This window comes from Neomonachus schauinslandi, chromosome 6 (assembly GCF_002201575.2).
Source record: "Neomonachus schauinslandi chromosome 6, ASM220157v2, whole genome shotgun sequence".
Classification (NCBI taxonomy): Eukaryota; Metazoa; Chordata; class Mammalia; order Carnivora; family Phocidae; genus Neomonachus; species Neomonachus schauinslandi.
The window spans coordinates 142,587,285-142,607,719 of record NC_058408.1 but is presented as its reverse complement, the minus strand read 5'-3'; the positions used below and the strand labels follow the sequence as shown (position 1 = coordinate 142,607,719).

Below are 20,435 nucleotides of genomic sequence, written 5' to 3'. Positions count from 1 at the left end.
TGAGGGAGATAAAGATGTTCATATTCGTTTTCATAAAGTGCAGATTTAATTTTCAATTGTTTGCCTTAGAAACATCACCTCATTCCACATCCTCCCCTGCCCCCACCCAAGGAGGGAGGGAAAAAGGCTATTTTTTATTTTTACTCAACAAATGTCTAACACAAAGAATAAAAGATCTAATAAAGATTTTTTTACAAACATTTTTCTGGGTAGGTAAGATTTCTAAGGACAACAGTAGTGAGTGTAAAATAACCTTTCATAACTAATTTGAGTACATAGAATAAAATAACAAATACATAATTTAGACCTCCATGCTTATTTTGTGACTTTTAGGTCTCCAACTATGAAAAAGATACATAACCTGAACAAGAACAGTTACCTTCATATGTGGTCAAATTACTCTTACTGAAGTCTGAAGACACTCTCTGGTCTTGGCCTTGGCAATTACGGAAAGATGCTGTCCCACTTACATATTTACATCCAAAATGGGCTTCTTATTTTACTCCACCATATAAGGACTGGCATCTTTTTCAAAAGAACATTGCCAGCAACAGGGTTAATGAAAGAGTCCTAGTGGCTTACGTTGGCCAGATGCTTACCTCTGCGACAGTATAAATATGGATTGTTAAAGTTGTCTACTCAAGTATAAAATTTATGCAAAATCCTCATAGGCAAAAATGTTCAAAGGCCAAGAAAAAAAAATTCTTTTCTTTTACAAGAAAGTGCAACTGCAGGATCTTTTCTGAATGATCTTCTAGACTGTTCTGCAGAAAACTTAGTTTGGCTCAGAAAGTAGAGTTCCTCATGAGGAATAAAAGTTCTTCCTAGAAGAATATAAAGCAAAATTTCAGGCAGCTTTCTGAAAATAAACTGTTAGTTGGTGGCTAGGCAATGAGACAACTGGAACTTAAATAATGAAGGCTTTTGGGTTTGCTGTGATTTGCACAAGAACTTGGCAGAGCTTTTTCTCTCTTACTCCAGGACGCCACGCCATTGCTAATGTTCTTTATGGTGGTTACAGCACTTTGTCCAACACTGAGCACAGGCAGGAAACCAATCAGGAGAAAAGAGGAAGGGTTTTCGTATGTGTTTCAGGGCTTTTTCAGGTAAAATCGCAATACTTTCAATTAAATCATTAAAAATATAACATTTTCATTGTTATTTTCAGTATTTTACATAGTGGATAATCGTGGTGAGAGAGCTTTCTATCATTCATCAGTGATACATCGTCACAGTCAGATTTTCAGCATCTGCTCAGCTGCCGCTAGATGGTAAAGGAAGTTTTCTGTTGCTGGTGGAAATCGTCTTTGCTTTAGGGCCTCAAAATTGAGAACTAGCTTTTCTCCATCACCAGAAACTTCTGAAAATGGTTCCAGGTTGGTGAAGATTTCTCTCGTTTTTAGGGAAATATCCTTTAATGGAACAGGAAAATATGCCATTTGTTAGCATCAAAAATTATGAATCGTTGCATTCGAAGAAAATTCTTCCTGCTATTTTTTAAGTTTATCAGACTATAAATTAGAAAAACTGAAACTTTTTTAAAACAACTTAGAAAAACCAGTGTCCTGTTTTTGCCATTTTAGCCATTTTTAAGTGTATGATTCAGCAGCATTAAGTACATTCACAGAGTTTTATGACTACTATCCATTTCCAGAACTTTTTCATCCTCCTAAACTTTGTACCCATTAAACAGTAACTCCCCATCCCCGTCTCCAACCCCTGGTAACCACCATTCTACTTTTTGCCTTGATGAATTTGCTTATTCTAGGTACCTCATATAAGTGAAATCACACAGTATTTGTCCTTTTGTGTCTGGCTTCTCTCACTTAGCACAATGTTTTCAAGGTTCGTCCATGTTGTAGCACAAGTTAGAACTTCATTCCTTTTTAAGGCTGAATAATATCCTACTCTAGGCACATTTTGTTTATCCATTCATCCACTGATGGACATTTGGGTTACTTTTTACCTTTTGGCTATTGTGAATAGTGCTGCTATGAACATGGATGTAAATACTTGAGTCCCTATTTTCAATTCTCTCTCATATATATCCAGGAGAATTGCTGGATCTATGGTAATCCTGTGTTTAACTTTTTGAGGAACTCTACTATTTTTAGAACAGATCTCCTCCCGAAGTCCTTTTCTGCCTGGGGTGAGTAACCCAGCACCTGTCACATGGGCTTTATTCCTCCTACTGACTGACAGCACTTTGCATGGCTGAGGAGTCACCAGAGCTGACACTAAATCATGTCTTTTTCTTGGTTTGCTGACATCATTCATTCATTCAAATATTTTCAAACCCCTACAATATGCCAGACACTTTCTTCATACATTATACAGAGTCACCTATGTATCACTTTTAGTCCATGAAAAATAGTAATTCAAAACTCATACTTACATAGTTAACCAACATTGTAAAGAATCAATGTTTTGGGGCGCCAGGGTGGCTGGTTAAGGGCCCGACTCTTAGTTTTGGCTCAGGTCATGATCTCATGGGTCCTGAGATCGAGCTCCACATCAGGCTCTCCGATCAGAGGGGAGTCTGCCCCTCCCCCCACTCACTCACACTCTCTCTCCCAAACAAATCTTAAAAAAAAGAAGTCAATTTTTTACCCAAATGTTGACAGAGGGATGGATTGGCAATGACGATCCACACGGAAAGAAAGAGTCTCAGTGTTCAGGTCCTTAGGACAAGACCCACCCACTCTTCCTGGCCAGAGCTGGATGGGCCACCAGCACTGAACAGAAAGAACAGTGCTGCTGGTGGGTTCCCATCAAAGCTGTGGCTTCTCTCATCTGTTAGCTCACAGGCTCCCTCCTCAGAGAGCTGTCGGACTCCTTCTCTAACATTCTCTACCTTGACTTCTTGTTCTATCACAGCATTTATCATGGCTCACAATGATCTGGCATTTACACTCTTTTCTATTCATCTACTCCACTAAATACAAGACATGAAGGCAGGGGACTTGCTCCCCACAGTATCCCTTGCCCAATGCCTGACAAATAGTGTTCAATAAATATCTTCCGGGTAAATGAATGAATAAATGGAGAAAAGAGCCAGGTCCAAACAGGTGAGTAGGGCATGCTTAGCAGAGGGCCCCCCCCCCCCCCCGGTGGCACAAGTGCAGACAATGGCCTCTGGCCCCCATGGGATGACACGAGGGTCTAGATGAGCCAGGGTCTGGGAGAGGCCGGGCTAGAAGTGTATCCCAGGAGAGGAGCAAAGAGCTGGGACCGGGCGCAATGCAAAAAGACAGCAGACAGGAGAGGAGACTGGGCAGACTGCAGTGCAGAGGAGGGGCTTTATCACCACATGGAGAGGCTTAAATAAACTCTTTGACTATCCCAATCTGGCAAGGGGAGAGGGGCGGGTCCATATGGACACCGGGCTTGACAGGTAAACCCCAGAGGCAAGTAGACCCCACAGGCTGCCCACTTTGGCAGGGATCTGATTATATGCTTACTGATGTTCTGAACACAATACATCAAAGCTAGATTAAGACACTCTCTCTAAATTCCCCTGCTCAGCAGCAACCTTCTCTCTACAATGCGTTCCTCCACAAAAATTCTGCTAGGAGCACAAAATGCACTGGCGGCCCAGAAAAGCATTCCAGACCACTGGGGGGTGACACTTCTCACTACAAACGCTGGCCTTCAGCACCAGCCCCCTGTATATATCTGTTCCCAGAGCCTGATAACTCTTTGGCTATGGTGCCCCCCACCTGCTCATCTTCAGCAGGGCCGTCCCACAGAGCCTCGTCTGAGCTTCTGCCCCCCGGCCACCATGCAGCCCTGCCACAGCCCGCCCAGCTACACCGTTTCAGGACTCTCAGGAAGTCGGAGGACTGACGACTTACCTGTATAACTTGGCTGTCTGATTTCTCCGGATCTTCTGCAGACTGAACAATGAGCTGGCCAATTTCTTTGTGTAGTTTGCCCATTGTCATGGCCTCTGGTGAGATCAAGCACATGTTATGTGAATATTTACAAGTTTACATAATAAAAACCATGCTGTCTACTTGAAAAGGTAAACAACCACACAGAAGGAACTTCCAAAACAACCAACTGACAACCTCCCGCATTTCCATCTTATTACTGAGCCCAAGTAGGACGATGTGCTAGGAGGTGAGCATAATCACGATTTATACCTCATGTTCAAAATAAAAACATTTCTGTTGTCACTCCAAGGACCAAACTCCATTCGCATAATGCTGAGATGGGCCCACTTTATAGACTCGGAGAAACCCCTGGCAGCAGGGAGATGGCCACCCCTTCTGGTCCTAATGCTTCAGCAGTTTAAGTGGCCCAGGCCACCACTAGTTTCTTATCACTTTGGCTTTACCAAAGGCCATGACCTCCATTCCCATGTGCTTACTGACACATCTTTCAAAAAGATTTTCCACACAGGAGTCATGTTCAGCCCTTGTGCGCTGCTCAACTTCTACACCTGTTTTGATCCTCTGTCCTTCGAGGGCGGGGGGCAGCATACTTCCCCTCTCTTAAGTGTGGACTGGACTTAATGACTTCCTTCTAACAAACAGAACATGGAGGAACTGGCGTATGACTTCTGAGAGCGAGTCATAGAAGGCACTGTGGTCTTTCTGTCTCTCGGACCATTCGCTCTTGGGGAAGCCAGCTGTTGTGTCATGACAACACTCGAGCTGCTCTACGGAGAGGCCCATGTGGTGAGGCCTCCTGCTAAAGCCACGTGAGTTAACTCAGAAGTCGAGCCTCCGGAGGACTGCAGCACTGGCAGTTATCTTGACTGAATCGTCAGTCAAGAACCTCTCAGCTGACCTCAACTGACCTCAACTGACCTCTCAGCTAAGTCAGTCCTGAAACTGAGATAACCAATATTTGCTGTTTTAAATCACTAAGTTTAGAAGTGATCTGTTATGCAGCAAGAGATCCCTAATACAGCTTGTTTAAACAGAGACCTGGAGAAACGAGATAAAGAGGCTATCTCATTAACATATACTGTACGGCCTAAGCGCCCCGAATGTATTACTACCATGGCGAGACCCATAAGAATAAACGTCGTGTTCTAGACACAGAAAAATCCCTACGGTTTCAGCACAGCATGCTAAGCAGGCCCTCGAATACCAGTTTTAGAGAATCAGCCTAAAAAACAGAACTGCTTAAGGTAGGCAGGGGGAATGGGGGAAACAGGTGAAGGAGATTAAGAGTAGCTTATCTTGATGAGCAGTAACATATTGAACTGCTGAGTCACTACACTGTACACCTGAAACTAACATGACGCTGTATGTTAACTACACTGGAATTAAAATGTTTAACAATTAAGTATTTTTAAAAAGTACAACTGCTTGATGACATTTTGTATCAACAACAGAACAGAACAGAGAACGAACCTTTTGCAAGTGGAGCAATGGTAATCTCACTATCTGCCAGATTCACAAACACGTCATAGAGGTCTGATCTATTGCTCACCTCCAAGTCCACAAATCCAGCAATGTAACCTGCATTACAAAGATGACCAACATTACTGGAGTAGGAACAAATCCTACTGTGAATGTATCAAAAGAGAATTGAATCTAGAAGCTCATCAGGGGCGCCTGGGTGGCTCAGTTGGTTAAGCGACTGCCTTCGGCTCAGGTCATGATCCTGGAGTCCCGGGATCGAGTCCCACATCGGGCTCCCTGCTCAGCAGGGAGTCTGCTTCTCCCTCTCCCGGTCCCCCCTCTTGTGCTCTCCTTCTCTCTCTCTCTCTCATTCTCTGTCTCAAATAAATAAATAAAATCTTTAAAAAAAAAGCTCATCAGGTGCTTTTCTTCACTGTTCTATTCAGGGTACATCAGCTGTACCCTGGGCATTTCTTTTTTTTTTTTTTTTTAAGATTTTATTTATTTATTTAATTGAGAGAGAGAGAGAGAGACAGCGAGAGAGGGAACACAAGCAGGGGGAGTGGGAGAGGGAGAAGCAGGCTTCCGGCCGAGCAGGGAGCCCAATGTGGGGCTCGATCCCAGAACCCTGGGATCATGACCTGAGCTGAAGGCAGTCGTTTAACAAACTGAGCCACCCAGGTGCCCCGGCATTTCTTAAGACTTCACTATTGTCAGTTGCCTGAAGAAGCTCATACAACTCTAAATGACCCCAAATTAGATTTTAGTGTCAAGGAAGAAGGCATTTACTTTTCAGTCATTGCTATTCAGGTCAAGAATGATGCCAAGGCCGAGGCGGCAAGGGTTCTATGGACCAGTGGTCCCCGTTTAGGTCTTTGTCTCTAAGAAACCACAGCCAAACACCCGGCTTTCTCAGGGACAGCATGCTGGGAGCGGCATCATCCTTCACCGGTCTCAGATCTGATACAATTAATGCTCAAGGACTCTCTGTCTTCTCTGCACTGGGAGCAGCTCTCCTGCCACAGCCCCTCAGCCCCTGAAAATGTCCGCCTGTGCCAAGTTTGTCTCCACTCCCTTCTTGGTCGGGGCACCTCTCAGCTGTTGAGCCCATCACTGTCTGCAGTGGTGCTAAAACCACCAGAGACACCGACAGATGAGAGCCTCAGCGGCTTGGCAGCCCCACGTCCCCTGACCTCACTTATTCCTAGCCGCAGCTTCCAAACCAGCGCCATTGCAAGGGACGTCGATATAGCAGCCAAGTTCATTGGGGCTGGGGCTGCCACGGTAGGGGTGGCTGGCTCTGGGGCTGCAATTGGGACTGTGTTTGGGAGCCTCATCATTGGTTATGCCAGGAATCCCTCTCTGAAGCAACAGCTCTTCTCCTACACCATTCTGGACTTTGCCCTCTCAGAGGCCATGGGGCCCTTGTGCCTGATGGTGGCCTTTCTCATCCTCTTCACCAGGTGAAGGAGCCGTCTCCACCTCCCATAGGTCTTTCTCCCGAGTCTCGTCTGCCCTGTGTGTTCCTTTTCCTATACCTCCCCAGGCAGCCTGGGGAAAGTGGTTGGCTCAGGGTGTGACAGAGGAAAGACAAATAAATACTGTATTAATAAAAAAAATTTTTTTTAAAGAAATTAAAAAAAAGGAAGAAGAAACAATAAATGCTCAAGGAATCAGGGCAACTCAAGAATTAGCAGACCTTTGGAACTGATGCTAAAATAACAGCTACCAGATTTTTCAGATTTCACTCAGTAGTACAATTAAAAACAAAAAAAAATTTTTTTGAGGACCAATTTATCAATGCTAAAGTTTTGCTTTACCAAAAGAAAATATTTAAAAAATAACAGCAACAGAAACAAAAATTTAACTGCAGGCCAGCCAGACACAGACTCACTCACATGAGAAAATATGATATTTGACAGAAATGATACTGATTACTGGAGAAAAGAGTACCCCACTCACTAAGTAGTCCTGGGCCAACTGGCTTTCCAACTGGGAAAAAAAAATCCCAAACTCACTACAAAAACACTCGTTCTAGGTACGTTAAAGACTTAAATGGGGAAGAAAAAACACTTTTTTAATTTTTACGAAATATGCTTCTACCCTTGGTATAAAGATTTTCTTACACAAAATATAAAAACTAAAGTCATAACAAAAAAGTTTAATAAATTCCAGCACATTAAAATTAGGATTTCTAGAGTAAGGGGATGGGCAAAATGGGTGAATGAGATGAAGAGGTACAAACTTCCAGTTATAAAATAAATAAGTCACAGGGATGAAAAGTACAGCATAGGGAATATAGTCAATAATACTGTAATAACTTAATAGGGTGACGGTGAGTAAATTTATTATGGTGAATGTTTCATAATGGATATAATTGTCGAATTACTACTTTGTATACCTGAAACTAATAGCCACCCAGGCACCCCAGTTGGCCAACATTTTAAAGTTTGACAGTAACCAAGTGTTGTTGAGGACATGAAGCAATGGGACCTCTCCTACACTGGTAAGAGGGTAAATTGGTACAATTTCTGAGGAAAACATTTGCCATTACCTTGCAGCTTGAGAATCTGCTTGCCTTATAACCCAGACATTCTACTTCCTGACGTATGACCTAGAGAAAGTCTTACATGTGTGCACCAAGAGACCCATAATAAGAATGCCTGTAGCAGGGACGCCTGGGTGGCTCAGTCGTTAAGCGTCTGCCTTTGGCTCAGGTCATGATCCCAGGGTCCTGGGATGGAGCCCCGCATTGGCCTCCCTGCTCGGCGGGGAGCCTGCTTCTCCCTCTCCCACTCCCCCTGCTTGTGTTTCCTCTCTCGCTGTGTCTCTCTCTCAAATAAATAAATAAAATCTTAAAAAAAAAAAAAAAAAGAATGCCCGTAGCAGCACTGTTTTATTTATTTATTTTTTTATTTTTATTTTTTTTAAAGATTTTATTTATTTGACAGAGAGAGAGAGAGCACAAGTAGGCAGAACAGCAGGGAGAGGGAGAGGAAGAAGCAAGCTCTCCACCGAGCAGGGAGCCCGACGTGGGGCTCGATCCCAGGACCCTGGGATCATGACCTGAGCCGAAGGCAGCCACTCAACCGACTGAGCCACCCAGGCGCCCCAGCAGCACTGTTTTAAAAGTGAAAAATGAGAGGGGCGCCTGGGTGACTCAGTCCACTGAGTGACTGACTCTTGATTTAGGCTCAGGTCATAATCTCAGGGTCCTGGGATTGAGCCCTGCATCGGGCTCCACACTCAGTGGGGAGTCTGCTTGAGATTCTCTCCCTCTGCCCCTCTCCACCCCCCACTTGCTCTCTCTCTCTCCCCCTCCCTCTCTCTCTGAAATAGATAAATAAATCTTATAAATAAATAAATAAGAATAAGGAAAAAAGTCCGAGTGAATAAACTATGGTATATCACTTAATGGGATCCTATACAGCAGCAAAAATGAACGAGACTACAAATAGCCACATGAAAATACAAAATCCTACAAAAATACTGTTAAGCAAAAATAAAACAAAAACCAAAACACAGGCCACAGAAGAATTCATATATCATGAATCCACATATATAAAGTTAGTTTAGTAAAACTAAACAATATATTATTTAGAGATATGCGTTTCTATGTACGGGGCTAGAAGAAGGGAGTGAGGAATGAGATGGGAAGGCACATGAGATGCTTCAAAGTACAGATAGTATTCTACTTTTTCATCTCTGGTGAGTCTGTGAGTGTTCTTTTAATTTTTTTATAACCTGCATAAATATTGCATTTTTGTTTATATGTAAGAAATTTTTCATAATTGAAAAAGCAACAACAAAAGCCCCTATCATCTATCATTATCGTTATCACTTTATGAAAGAATCTTTTAAGACCATAAAAGTATAAAGGGCATGATAACCTTAAATTTAAAGAAACAAAAACAAAAGACTACGTCACCACAATATTAGAATTCCTACAGATATAAATAATACTGTTTTTATTCTCAGAATCTTTTTTTTGTTTGTTTAAAGATTTTATTTATTTGACACAGAGAGAGCAAGAGAGAGAGACAGAGAGCAAACACAAGCAGGGGGCAGGGGGAACGACAGGCAGGGGAGAAGCAGGCTCTCTGCTGAGCAAGGAGCCTGGTGTGGGACTCGATCCCAGGACCCTGGGATCATGACCTGAGCCGAAGGCAGACGTTTAACCGACTGAGCCACCCAGGTGCCCTATTCTCAGAATCTTACCATTAAAAATTTTTATACAAGTACAATAACGTCATTAAAAAATAATTTTATTTTTCCTTTGAGAAAAAATATGCAAAGGCTCAAAATAAAGTCTAAGTCAAATCACTGACAGGGAAACTTTACAAATTAAAAATAAATCGTATTTTGGTGATGGTTGTACAACAAAGTGAAATGTACTTAGTGCCTCTGAATTATATACTTAAAGATGATTATGATGGTAAATTTTGTACTATGGATATTTTACTGCAATATTTTTAAAAATTAAAAATAATTCTTTTAAGGAAAAAGAATTGGCTGCATTTACCAAAGAAATAATAAATCATTATTCCCTTTAGGAATGCAAAAATACTCCCCCAAACCAACAACAACCCTGGATAAAGCCAAGGCTCTCGTCCCCTGAGATGCTGTCACCTACCTGGGCACATCTGCAGGGCTTCCAGCTCATCGGCATCCAGGTGCACATAGGAATGAAGTATGGTCCAGTCCTGTCGATGCCACACCAGGGCAGGCAGAGTCCTAGGGAATTAAGGCAAGAACTCAAATGGTTGCCGGCCCGCACCTGACTCAGCCCACACTCCTTCCTCTTCTTCCCCAGGAGGAAACTGGCTATCAGAAACAGAGGGGAGAACGAAAGCTAAACGTGCCAAAACCTCCAGGCTTCAAGTTAAAGTAATGCAATGTTTTAGGGGCGCCTGGGTAGCTCAGTCGGTTAAGCATCTGCCTTCTGCTCAGGTCACGATCCCAGGGTCCTGGGATTGAGTCCCATAGTGGGCTCCACGCTCAGTGTGGAGTTTGCTTGTCCCTCTTCCTCCCACCTGCACATATGTGCTCTCTTTCTCTCAAATAAATAAATCTTAAAAAAAAAAGAAAAAGAAAAAGAAAAAGAAGAGTCTGTGGTAAAAGTGGAAAAAATGAATGAATGACTTAAAACAGGGGTCAGGAAACTGTGACCATGGATTGGCTGTTTGTGTTGTAACCAGAACACAGACGTGCTCATTCATTTACATATGCACTTGGGTGGTTGGGACAGAGAACCTACGGCCTACAAGCCTAAAATATTTACTGTCTGGCAAGGAAACGGTTAAACTCCCTGCTCTAAAGTATTCATACTTCTAAATTTAAAGAAGAATCTGCCTAAATTCAGTGGCCTCGAACTACTAAATCTCACCTGACACATTAGACCAAAATGGCATTTCACCCACAGCCTAACACATTCTATTTATACCAAATGTGCAACAGAACAGAGCACAAAGGAACACAGATTGACCCATAATGGCTGCCAACAAAGCCTCCACTTTTTAATGACCAGAGACAATACCTGGTGAACTCCTGGACAGCTTCTATTTTGGGGTGATAGACGACAATTCTTTTCTTTAACATCAACGCTGTGTGTAAGATAACAGTTTCCATTCCAAACTGAGATACAATATCTTAAAACACAAGAAATTAAAATATTACTGCATTAAATAATAACATTGTTATTGGAAAGGATTTTTTGTATTTCCAGAGATTCTTTTCTATATACAGAATACAGAAATATTTTCAATACAGAGAACAAAGAAAAGAAGTACCTCATGCCCTTGATGGGCACAGAAATCCCTATCTGCTCCCTAGGATGGATGCTATAGCAGCCTCAACCTGCCCCCCAAGGGATTCTGTGCTGGATGCAGAGATGAAGCCAGAGCCACAAGAAAGTAGAATAAATGATAGGAAGGGAACCAGCATCTTTCTGTCATGAAAAATCCTTACGTTTTAAAAAAAATTCACCGACACCCTCCCCCACCCCACACACATACACACGTCATGACTTAGGTCCTTTTGAGATAGCTGGACAAACCTAACACTCCAACAGGGATGCTTCGAAACGGTATAGAACAGTAGGATCAAGAGCAAACACAGCGCTGTGGGAGGACAAGAATGACAGCTAGCATGACCCTCCGAGCTCTCCTCTCCTCCCTTTTAAGGACCTTGAAGTCTGTGGCTCGGCCCTGTACTGCCATTTGGGATGTTCCAGCTAGGAGAGAAAGGTGGGGAGTTAAGAACGCTGGGTCAGGGGCTGGAGCTCTCCACATGGAAGAAGTAACTACTAAAATGTAAGGAAAGAAAAACTGTGGAAGTCAGTGGAGACTCAAGCCGCGAGATTCAGCTTACCTGTGAAAGAACATTTCTATATTAACTGTCAGAATCCTATGGAAAGGACCACCAAAAAAACCTGCTTTCCTAAATAGAATTCTAATCAAATAAGGCAATGTAGAAGTTGAATTACCCTCCTGTTTAACAAATAAATATTACATAGATGAAAGTATACAGGAAGATGGAATATCAGTCTAATGAGGATTGCCCTGGATTGGGGATGGAACTATCTGGGATGGGTTTTTGTTTTGTGCCTTTTTTTTTTTTTACCTTTGATGGAGCCTGCAAGATAGGCCTTTCGGGCATCAAAATCCTTACTAAGGAAAGAGCCATTTTCTTCACTCTGGCATATCCCCTTTGTGAGAACTGCAATGTAACTCTCCATCATTTTAACTGGGCTCCCATGTTTCAGGTACATTCTGTAAGAAAAGACAAAAAGCAACCAAGCTTTTATTCAGCATGAACCACACGGAGCAATGCAAACCAAGGCTACGTATGGGTCCTTACTACAAAATCTAAGTCAACTTGCTAATACACTTCTGAATGCCTGAATCTTTTCATGATATGACTACTTCTAGAATTTAATTTGAAAGTGTATCAAAAAAATAACCACTGGAGAGACCTTCAACAATTCCCGGAAGGTGGCTTTCTCCTTACATCTGGGGAAGTCTGCTATCATCCACTCAGGCAGGAGAATGAGCTGTGGACTCTCTGAGGCCCCATTATTCTTAAAAATATGGCATACTTATCTCTCTGTATATCTTACGTTCACAAATAGTTTCTATTCGAAACAACTCTATCTTATTGCTGGGACTTCCTTTGACAAGGAAGGAGTTTTGCGTTGTTCACAGAGAAAGCACTAATTATAGAACCTATATTTATTATCAGAGTTACCAGAGGTAGCTATATTTAGATAATTAAGAAACCAAATTCTTTTAAGTTTCTGGTGATAAATGCACTCTATAGATATATTCATCATCAAGTTCCAGAAAATGCTGACAGGAAACTGGCTGCATTTATAGCTCATATGTGAAATCAGTCCCTAAAATCAGTTCCCCTAAAATCTCTTCCTGTGAATAACTAAATCTAAATTGTGCCCGAGAAGCAGGACTGGGCCTACTTGGGTCTTTTAGTAGCTAAAGGGATAGAAAACTGGAAAGAAAATAAAATCATGGTTTAAAACAGATCAAACTGAAAATCAAATTTACTGTACATTAAGTGAAGAAAAGCAAGTGTTTTAACTACTAACCAAATTTTGTCAATCATTGTGTTTTTTGAGAAATTGAGAAAAAAAAGGTAGAGAACAATGAATATGGTAAGCTATCATATACATATAAGATAATCAAACCCATGAACTCATACACACGTTTCTATATGGAGAAAATGTCTCCACTTGGAGGTTGGGAATAGGGGAAAGAAGGGACTTAGTTTTCATTGTATACCTTTCTGTATTGTTTGTAATTTTTTACTATGTGCTTACATTACAACCACCAAACAAACAACACACCATTAAAACTGTAAAATAGATAATCATATGCAGTAATGGAGAAGAGAAACATAGGAAGAGTAATAGGGTAAGACTACTTTTTCCATGACAACCTGGGCCATGAAATACTGAACAGAGGGAGGAATTCGCCCAAAATCATTCTGTAGGAAAACCACAAAGTGCAACTGAGGGGAGCTTATTCAGATGGGCCGGCCGCAGGCTGCCACACCAGGCACGGACAACTGACTCCGTGTGCAGGCAACCCAGGTTCTCTGCCACGGCCACCAGCTGGAGGGACGAGAAGATGAAGGGGGTCATGGCAAATGACCTGGACCCCACACAGGGAATGAACCCCTTCATGTGGGCTTCCCACGGCCACTGTGAGCAGCAAACTGTAGAAGGCATGCTGCCCACTCCTCTCCCCAGAGATGGAAGGGAGCCCCTCCATGGTAACCTCAGCATCACTGAAAAGTGTTGGTCTATGCGCCTGTGCACACAGTCACGTTAGTGACGTAAGTGTGTGTGCATGTGTGTGTACGTGTGTGTGCATGTGTGCGTGCAGGAGTGTGTGGGTATGAACACAGGCGAGGGCAAGTGCAGTAAGGGGTGGGGGGCAGAGGAGGTGGCTGCCAATAGCTTTGAGTCCTCATTTCTCCTAAACTGTGACAGGAGAAGCGTCCAGAATGCAACAATTCCACAGCGCTACAGAAGGTGAGGAACCCCTCGGGCTTCCTCTTGGGCAGGAAGTGGGGTCTAAAGCAACCTTACAGTCTGGGCCCCCGGATATTTCCCAGTGAATTCATTGGGTAACCTAACCTTGACCCAATCCAATGAAATGAGAGTCCAGTGTTTGTTCAAAAACAACTTTGCAGTGTTTTTAGCTCATGGCTTCTAGACGGTGTCTCTTCTTAACGATAATAATCTCCTTTTGTGTCAGTGCGACAGTAGCAGACAACTGTTTGTGTCCCACAGTGCACTATATACCTGGAACTTATGAGAGCAAGAAGCCTCTCTTATCATAGCTGGCTGCAAAACCAGTAAAACTTCATTTTGTCAAAATATAACCTACCTGAAACCCTTAAGTAATGAGAAAGTAGACTTCCGCTATAGATATGTATATATGAATGTTCATACACAAAAATGGCCAAAAAAAAAAAAAAAGCAACCATTTATCAGGCTTATAGTGAGAAAAACAAAAACAACCCCCTTTACCCCCCACCCCAAAACTACTTATTGGGCATAAGCCTGAGGGCTGAGGTTGTAATACATAACATTAGAATTACAAGTCTATCTAGTGACAACAATATTAAAAAAAACAAAACCTCTCAAAGCCCTGATTAAGGAAAAACCAATGTCCCTAACATATAAGAAAGATTTCATTAACTCTACTGCTTATACTTACCAAGGCAAGAAAGCAGATTGGTATATTTTACATAATTTTTTTCAATAGCTGGAATGAAACTAAAGTTTACCCGAATCACAATTAACCAATTCATCAGATTCTCAGCTTCTCAGCATTCCAGCTAAGAAATATTTTCCTGTGCTTTAGCATAATTCAAAATGCCTGTTAATTTTCCCCAAAATGACTCCCACACACAGACTCTGACACCTATGAACCAGCTTATCACTTCACCAGCACTTTTAAACTTATCCATCCTGCTAAGGAAAGTTCTAAATTGGAAGTGAGTAGAAGCAGCAGACCAAAAGTGGCAAGTGACTCAAAATCCCCAGGAACTGCAATAGTTGTGTAAACTGCTTTTTCTCCTCCCTTCCACCATTTTCCCAAATAAGAGGAGAAGTGTCATCAAAGCAGAAGAGAAAGTTCCTCTTTACAAAACAGTTTCTGGAGGGCAAGTAAAGATTAAGGTGGGGAGGCAGAGGGCTGAAATTTGCTTCCTTGGTGTAGAAATCTGCTATGTAACTATTGGATAAGATCTTCATTTTTGTATGATAGCATTTAATACAGTTTTCATACAGACCTACACAATATCCTAGTGAAGGCGGCATATTTCTCTGGGTTAAAATCTTTGGCGGTCAGAACAATAGAAAAATGAGTCACCTGTCCAAAAGAAACAAAAAAGTATACTTTTTAAAGACACTTTCACAGATTTAATTTTTATTACTATATTCTAGCAAACCTCTGTACAAGACAGACCGGCATTAAAAGGAAAAGATCAAAATGTAACCAAGTTTTCACTTGCTTCTTTATACTTTTATGCTTATATACACATGCATATAAATGACATATACTTATATATACATAAATATTTAACTTCCTAGATAAGAATATAATACTTTCAGAGTTAAAATTTTTTCAAAAACGCAAATATATTTCAAGTATCAAAAATGTGAGTTTTCATTTCAAGTCCCCTAACCTCATCAAAGCAGAATTAGAAATGCTATTAGACCTACCAATTTATCAGCTATTAATTAATGAAACAGAAGGATAGAAAACAAAAATACATACAGTAAAAATCACACAGTTCCTTGGGGTGCCTGGGTGGTTTAGTTGGTTAAGCATCTGCCTTTGGCTCAGGTCATGATCCCAGGGTCCTGGGATTGAGTCCTGCATTAGGCTCCTTGCTCAGCAGGAGCCTGTTTCTCCCTCTGCCTCTGCCCTTCCCCCTTCTCGTGCTCTCTCTCTCCTCTCAAAGAAATAAAATCTTAAAGAAAAAAAAATCACACAGTTCCTGAAATAGTCAATTCTCTGTAGAATGCCATATAGTCTAAAGGACTATTACAAGAAGCTTCATTTATCTATATGCCTCTATTATTATAAATATAAATTTCTGCTAATATATAGCTATTATTTCCATTAATGGGACAAAATTCAGAACATTATAAAAAGTAAAGCATTTAAGAAATTTATGAATTTAAGAAAATTATTCATTATGAGTAATATGATTTTTAGAAAGCATATTTTGAAGTGTAAGAACTATCTCTACATCTTGCTATTTTTCAAATCTGAAGAACAGATTTGAAATCAATGTTGCTATTGTTTGGCAGACTACAGGCAAAACGTAGATAAATCTACTTGAGGATACATTAAGACCTCTCAGCAAGAACTTAATGAACATAAACCAAAGCTTTTTTTTTTTTTTTTAAGATTTTATTTATTTATTTGACAGAGACACAGCGAGAGAGGGAACACAAGCAGGGGGAGTGAAAGAGGGAGAAGCAGGCTTCCCGCAGAGCAGGGAGCCCGATGCGGGGCTCGATCCCAGGATCCCAGGATCACGACCTGAGCCCAAGGCAGACGCTCAACAACTGAGCCGCCCAGGCGCCCCTAAACCAAAGCTTTTATAACACAATGAAAACTATCTTTTTTGCAATTTACATTTTCTAGTTATGAATCTGTTTCATCTTAAACCTCTAGAAGTGCTTCATTTTTTTAAAGATTTTATTTATTTTGAGAGAGAGAGAATGCGCATGTGGGGGGGGGGGGTTCGGCAGAGGGAGAGAAGCAGACTCCCTGCTGAGCGTGGAGCCTGCCCTGGGGCTTGATCTCAGGACCCTGAGATCATGACCTGAGCCACAATCAAGAATCAGACACTTAACCAACTAAGCCACCCAGGTGCCCCAAACCTCTAGCAGTTTTAAATAGTTGCCTTCCTGTTATTTTAAATGTAATTCCTTACATTTAAACTGGTATCTTGGACATGCTTCATATAGTCTGGTTATTGGTTATAAAAGTAACGCTGGAAGGTAAAGGAAGTTCCCACCTAGGAACACGCCAGGAGTTTAGCCACTTTCTAATATTTCTTTTCTTTGAAAAAAACGTGCTGGTTGCTTGGGATTAGGAAAGCCCACAATGACCACATACTGGTTTTCAACATGTCACACTGATACTGTTCGTATCAAATGACACACACAAAAAAGCTTACCGAATACATGAGTTTCCTTAATTCTCCTTCCTATTCTTAATATATCCTTACCATCCACAAATGAAACAAGTTTTCTTAATTATGCCAAGGATAATTCTATCCCTTAAAATAGTTTTTAATTATAGAAAAATGCTTCTTTCCACTTTTATTAATCAGAGTCATGACTTTTAAAGTTCTTCTACATTTCTACTCCAAAAGAGTATAACCTGGAAAGGGCTTCACTATCCAACCACAGCGTCAGTCATATAATATACACCAACAAAAGTTTATAGAATAAATGAGTGAAACCTGAAAGGGAACATTCCCAATGAAAATCATGTTTAGTATTTTTCAAAAGCGTATGTGAATGATAATGTCAAAAGCTAAGAGTGACTGGAATAATGTGACATCACGTTAATTATTTTTGGTTGTTTGACCTTTATGCAGTCATACCTTTATCAAAACTGAAGAATCTGGAACTTCGATTGTTGTGATATAAAACCATGTTCTTCTGTACTGACCAAAGACGAAGGGATGGAGAAGTTTGCTCTCATCTGTAAGGCAGCATTTTCTCAGCAGTAAATTCCTTAAAGTAGCTGTCGTGGAAGGATAACACCACACCCACAGAACTTCTCCATTTGTGTCCTTTTCTACGGTGGAAAGATGGTCACTGTGAGAATGTCAAACAGCAGCAAGGAAGTGAATTGATTGGTTACTCAGAAGCACTTAGTGGAATCAGTTTTAACATCCCATTTTACAAAGCATCCCGGAGCACGTGTGACCCCAAATTCCCACCTACCTCTACTGGTCAAATTATCTAGCTCTCCTGATCTTGAGTTTTAGGCCACCTGAGTAAAAAGCTTTTATAACAAATCATGAATGAATATTTAGCCTTACAGCTTTGGTAGAGGTTTTCCCCTTTACCCTTCCCCTCCCACACAAATTCTCATAAACTCATCATTATATTTTTATCTATTGAGAAGGATCTTTAATAAATACATAGGAAGGGTTTGTTAAAAACAAAACTGGGGATGAAGAAAATGGTGAAACGTTACTGCTTGTGCAAATTCTGTATTTAAAATAGTAATAATAATAATAATGGTTATGCCATCATGTATGTAGTTTCATCATCAAAGTGAACACCTCAATAATGTAGCCAAACTTCAGAAAAACAGTTATTGCACATATAGCAGGAAGGATGCAGATTTTGATCTACTCTATAGATTTTAAAAAACAATTTTATTATGAAAAATACCAAGCATTTAGAAAAGAGAATTTTAAAAAATGAATTCCCCCATCTCCATCATTCAGCGCCAGCAACTACACACACCTGGCTCCTCCTCATTTCATAAGGGGGAGAGAGAGCTCTCCCCCACCATTATTATTTTTTTAAAAGATTTTATTTATTTATTTGAGAGAGAGAGCGACCATATGAGAGGGGGGAGGGTCAGAGGGAGAAGCAGACTCCCTGCTGAGCAGGGAGCCCGATGTGGGACTCGATCCTGGGAGTCCAGGATCATGACCCCAGCCGAAGGAAGCGGCCCAACCAACTGAGCCACCCAGGCGCTCCCTCCCCCACCATTATATTGAGGCAAATCCCTTTTAAATCCGTGTCCACATGAAAAATAACAAAACCTGCTGAATTTAAAATGATTATAAGTCATCTTCATCTTTGCTGTTACCAGATAAAGTCAGAATTTAACCCAACCTCATTCAGAAGTACCTTCAAGTAGGACTAAGATGCCTGAAATAATTAGGTTTTGTTTTAAAATCACACCAGAAATAAATACAGGAAGCCATTCCCAGATAAATGCACTCCTTTGAGACACTGAAAATATAGACAGTTTTGCTAAACGCAAGCAATGTTCTTCTACATTAGAGGACCAGAATGTTTAGGTGTTTGAAAAAATCTCAATAGAATATTATTTCAAAGGACAATGGCACGCAGGGAACCGACAGTCATTCAAGCAACCGGGTGCTCGCTGCAGCCTATGGGATGAATGGTTCCTTGAAACACCCAACCCTGAAACACTGCACTCGGCTCAGGCACACCCAAAGATCCCAACGTACTTCCTCAACCACTATTTCCTCAAAACTAACCGGGACCCCACCATATGAGATTATGTGGACACTCCGGCTACGTGCATGGGCTTTATCTTATGATGCAGGGTTCCTCCACTGGTACGAGTTGCGGCTCCGTGGCTAGACTGCAAGGGTCCCAAACCTGGCTCCACCACTTCCTAGCGTGCGTCCGGCACAAATGACACCCTGGGCTTCCATCTGCTTCTCCAAAATGTGGCCATCAAACATTACCTACACCCCCCGGAGCCGTGGTAGAAGTCTAACGGGAGGTAATTCGTGCATAATGCTCAGTACTCAGGCTGGCACAGTTAGCCACCGAGACTCGAACCGCTCAACCCACATAATCCGGGCCAGCCCGGTGCAGGGCAGGCAGTCACGCGTGGCTCCCCGAAGCTCCGAGGTCGGCCCCGCAGCCTCCCAGCTGCGCGGCCCTCGACCGCTCTCCGCCCAGCCCCCGCCCCGCCTGTGCAGCGGCCCCCTTGCAGCCGCCGGAGGTCGGTCACCCTCGATGTCCGGGCTCGTTTGCAGCACCGGGCGTCCGGGAGGAGGCCCGGGGCCCCTCCGCCCCGCTGCCCGGCCCGAGTGGGTCCCACGCGAGACCGCAGACGGACGGGCCCAGGGCTACTGACCGAGTCCCCGCGCCGAGGAGGCCGGGCCCCGCAGCCCCCGGCCCAGGCCCAACAGAAGGGACCGCGACCTCCTCACCGCGGGCGGCGCCGGAGGCCGCGGGAGCAGAGACCACCCCAGCCCAGGCGGAGGCGGAGGCGAAACTGGGGCGCGGGCCTGCGGGGCAGGGAGCCTTCGTCCTCACCGATCAGGCCGACTCCGAGCATCAGCTGAGTGTCCACCGCCTCAGCGGCAGCCATTTTCCACCGCCGCCGCCGCAGCAACAGCAGCTCAACGCTCCCAGCAACCCGCTCGCAGGCCCGCCTCTCCTCCCGGGCAACGCTCACCCTCCGGCCCCACCCTCCTACAAGGCCCCGCCTCCCCGGGCCCCGCCTCCGCCCTGGAGGCCCCGCCCCCGACGCCTAGACTTCCTGCTCTCCAACTCACGTTCAGCCGGTGACTCTCTACCCTCAGAAAACAATCAGCGTCGGCAGCTTCCCTCACTTCCTCTAATCCAGATCTTCTTAAGCCCTCTCCTCAACCTACTGCAATCTTCCCTCCCCTCCTCAGGCTTTTTTCATTCTACCTCTGCCCTCCAGACCGGCTAAAAAGAGGCGTCCTGAGTATGGAGGAAGGATATTCATTCAGTCAGTCAGTCAGCCAGCCAGCCATCCCAAAACAAAAAACAAA

General features: G+C 42.8%; 1 protein-coding gene and 1 pseudogene across 1 annotated transcript; one reads left to right on the top strand and one right to left on the bottom strand.

Moving 5' to 3' along the window:
- Positions 1–23: 23 nt before the first annotated feature.
- Positions 24–20,075, bottom strand: DENND10 (DENN domain containing 10). Its single transcript, XM_021699460.1, has 9 exons — positions 19,951–20,075; positions 17,511–17,707; positions 15,174–15,253; positions 11,979–12,127; positions 10,894–11,005; positions 9,991–10,091; positions 5,367–5,474; positions 3,855–3,949; positions 24–1,412 (listed from the first exon to the last, which is right to left on the bottom strand). Exons 1-9 carry the CDS (start codon positions 20,003–20,005, stop codon positions 1,236–1,238), a joined length of 1,074 nt encoding a protein of 357 aa, XP_021555135.1. The 5' UTR covers positions 20,006–20,075; the 3' UTR covers positions 24–1,235.
- Positions 6,400–6,824, top strand: LOC123325092 (annotated as a pseudogene).
- Positions 20,076–20,435: the final 360 nt, after the last annotated feature.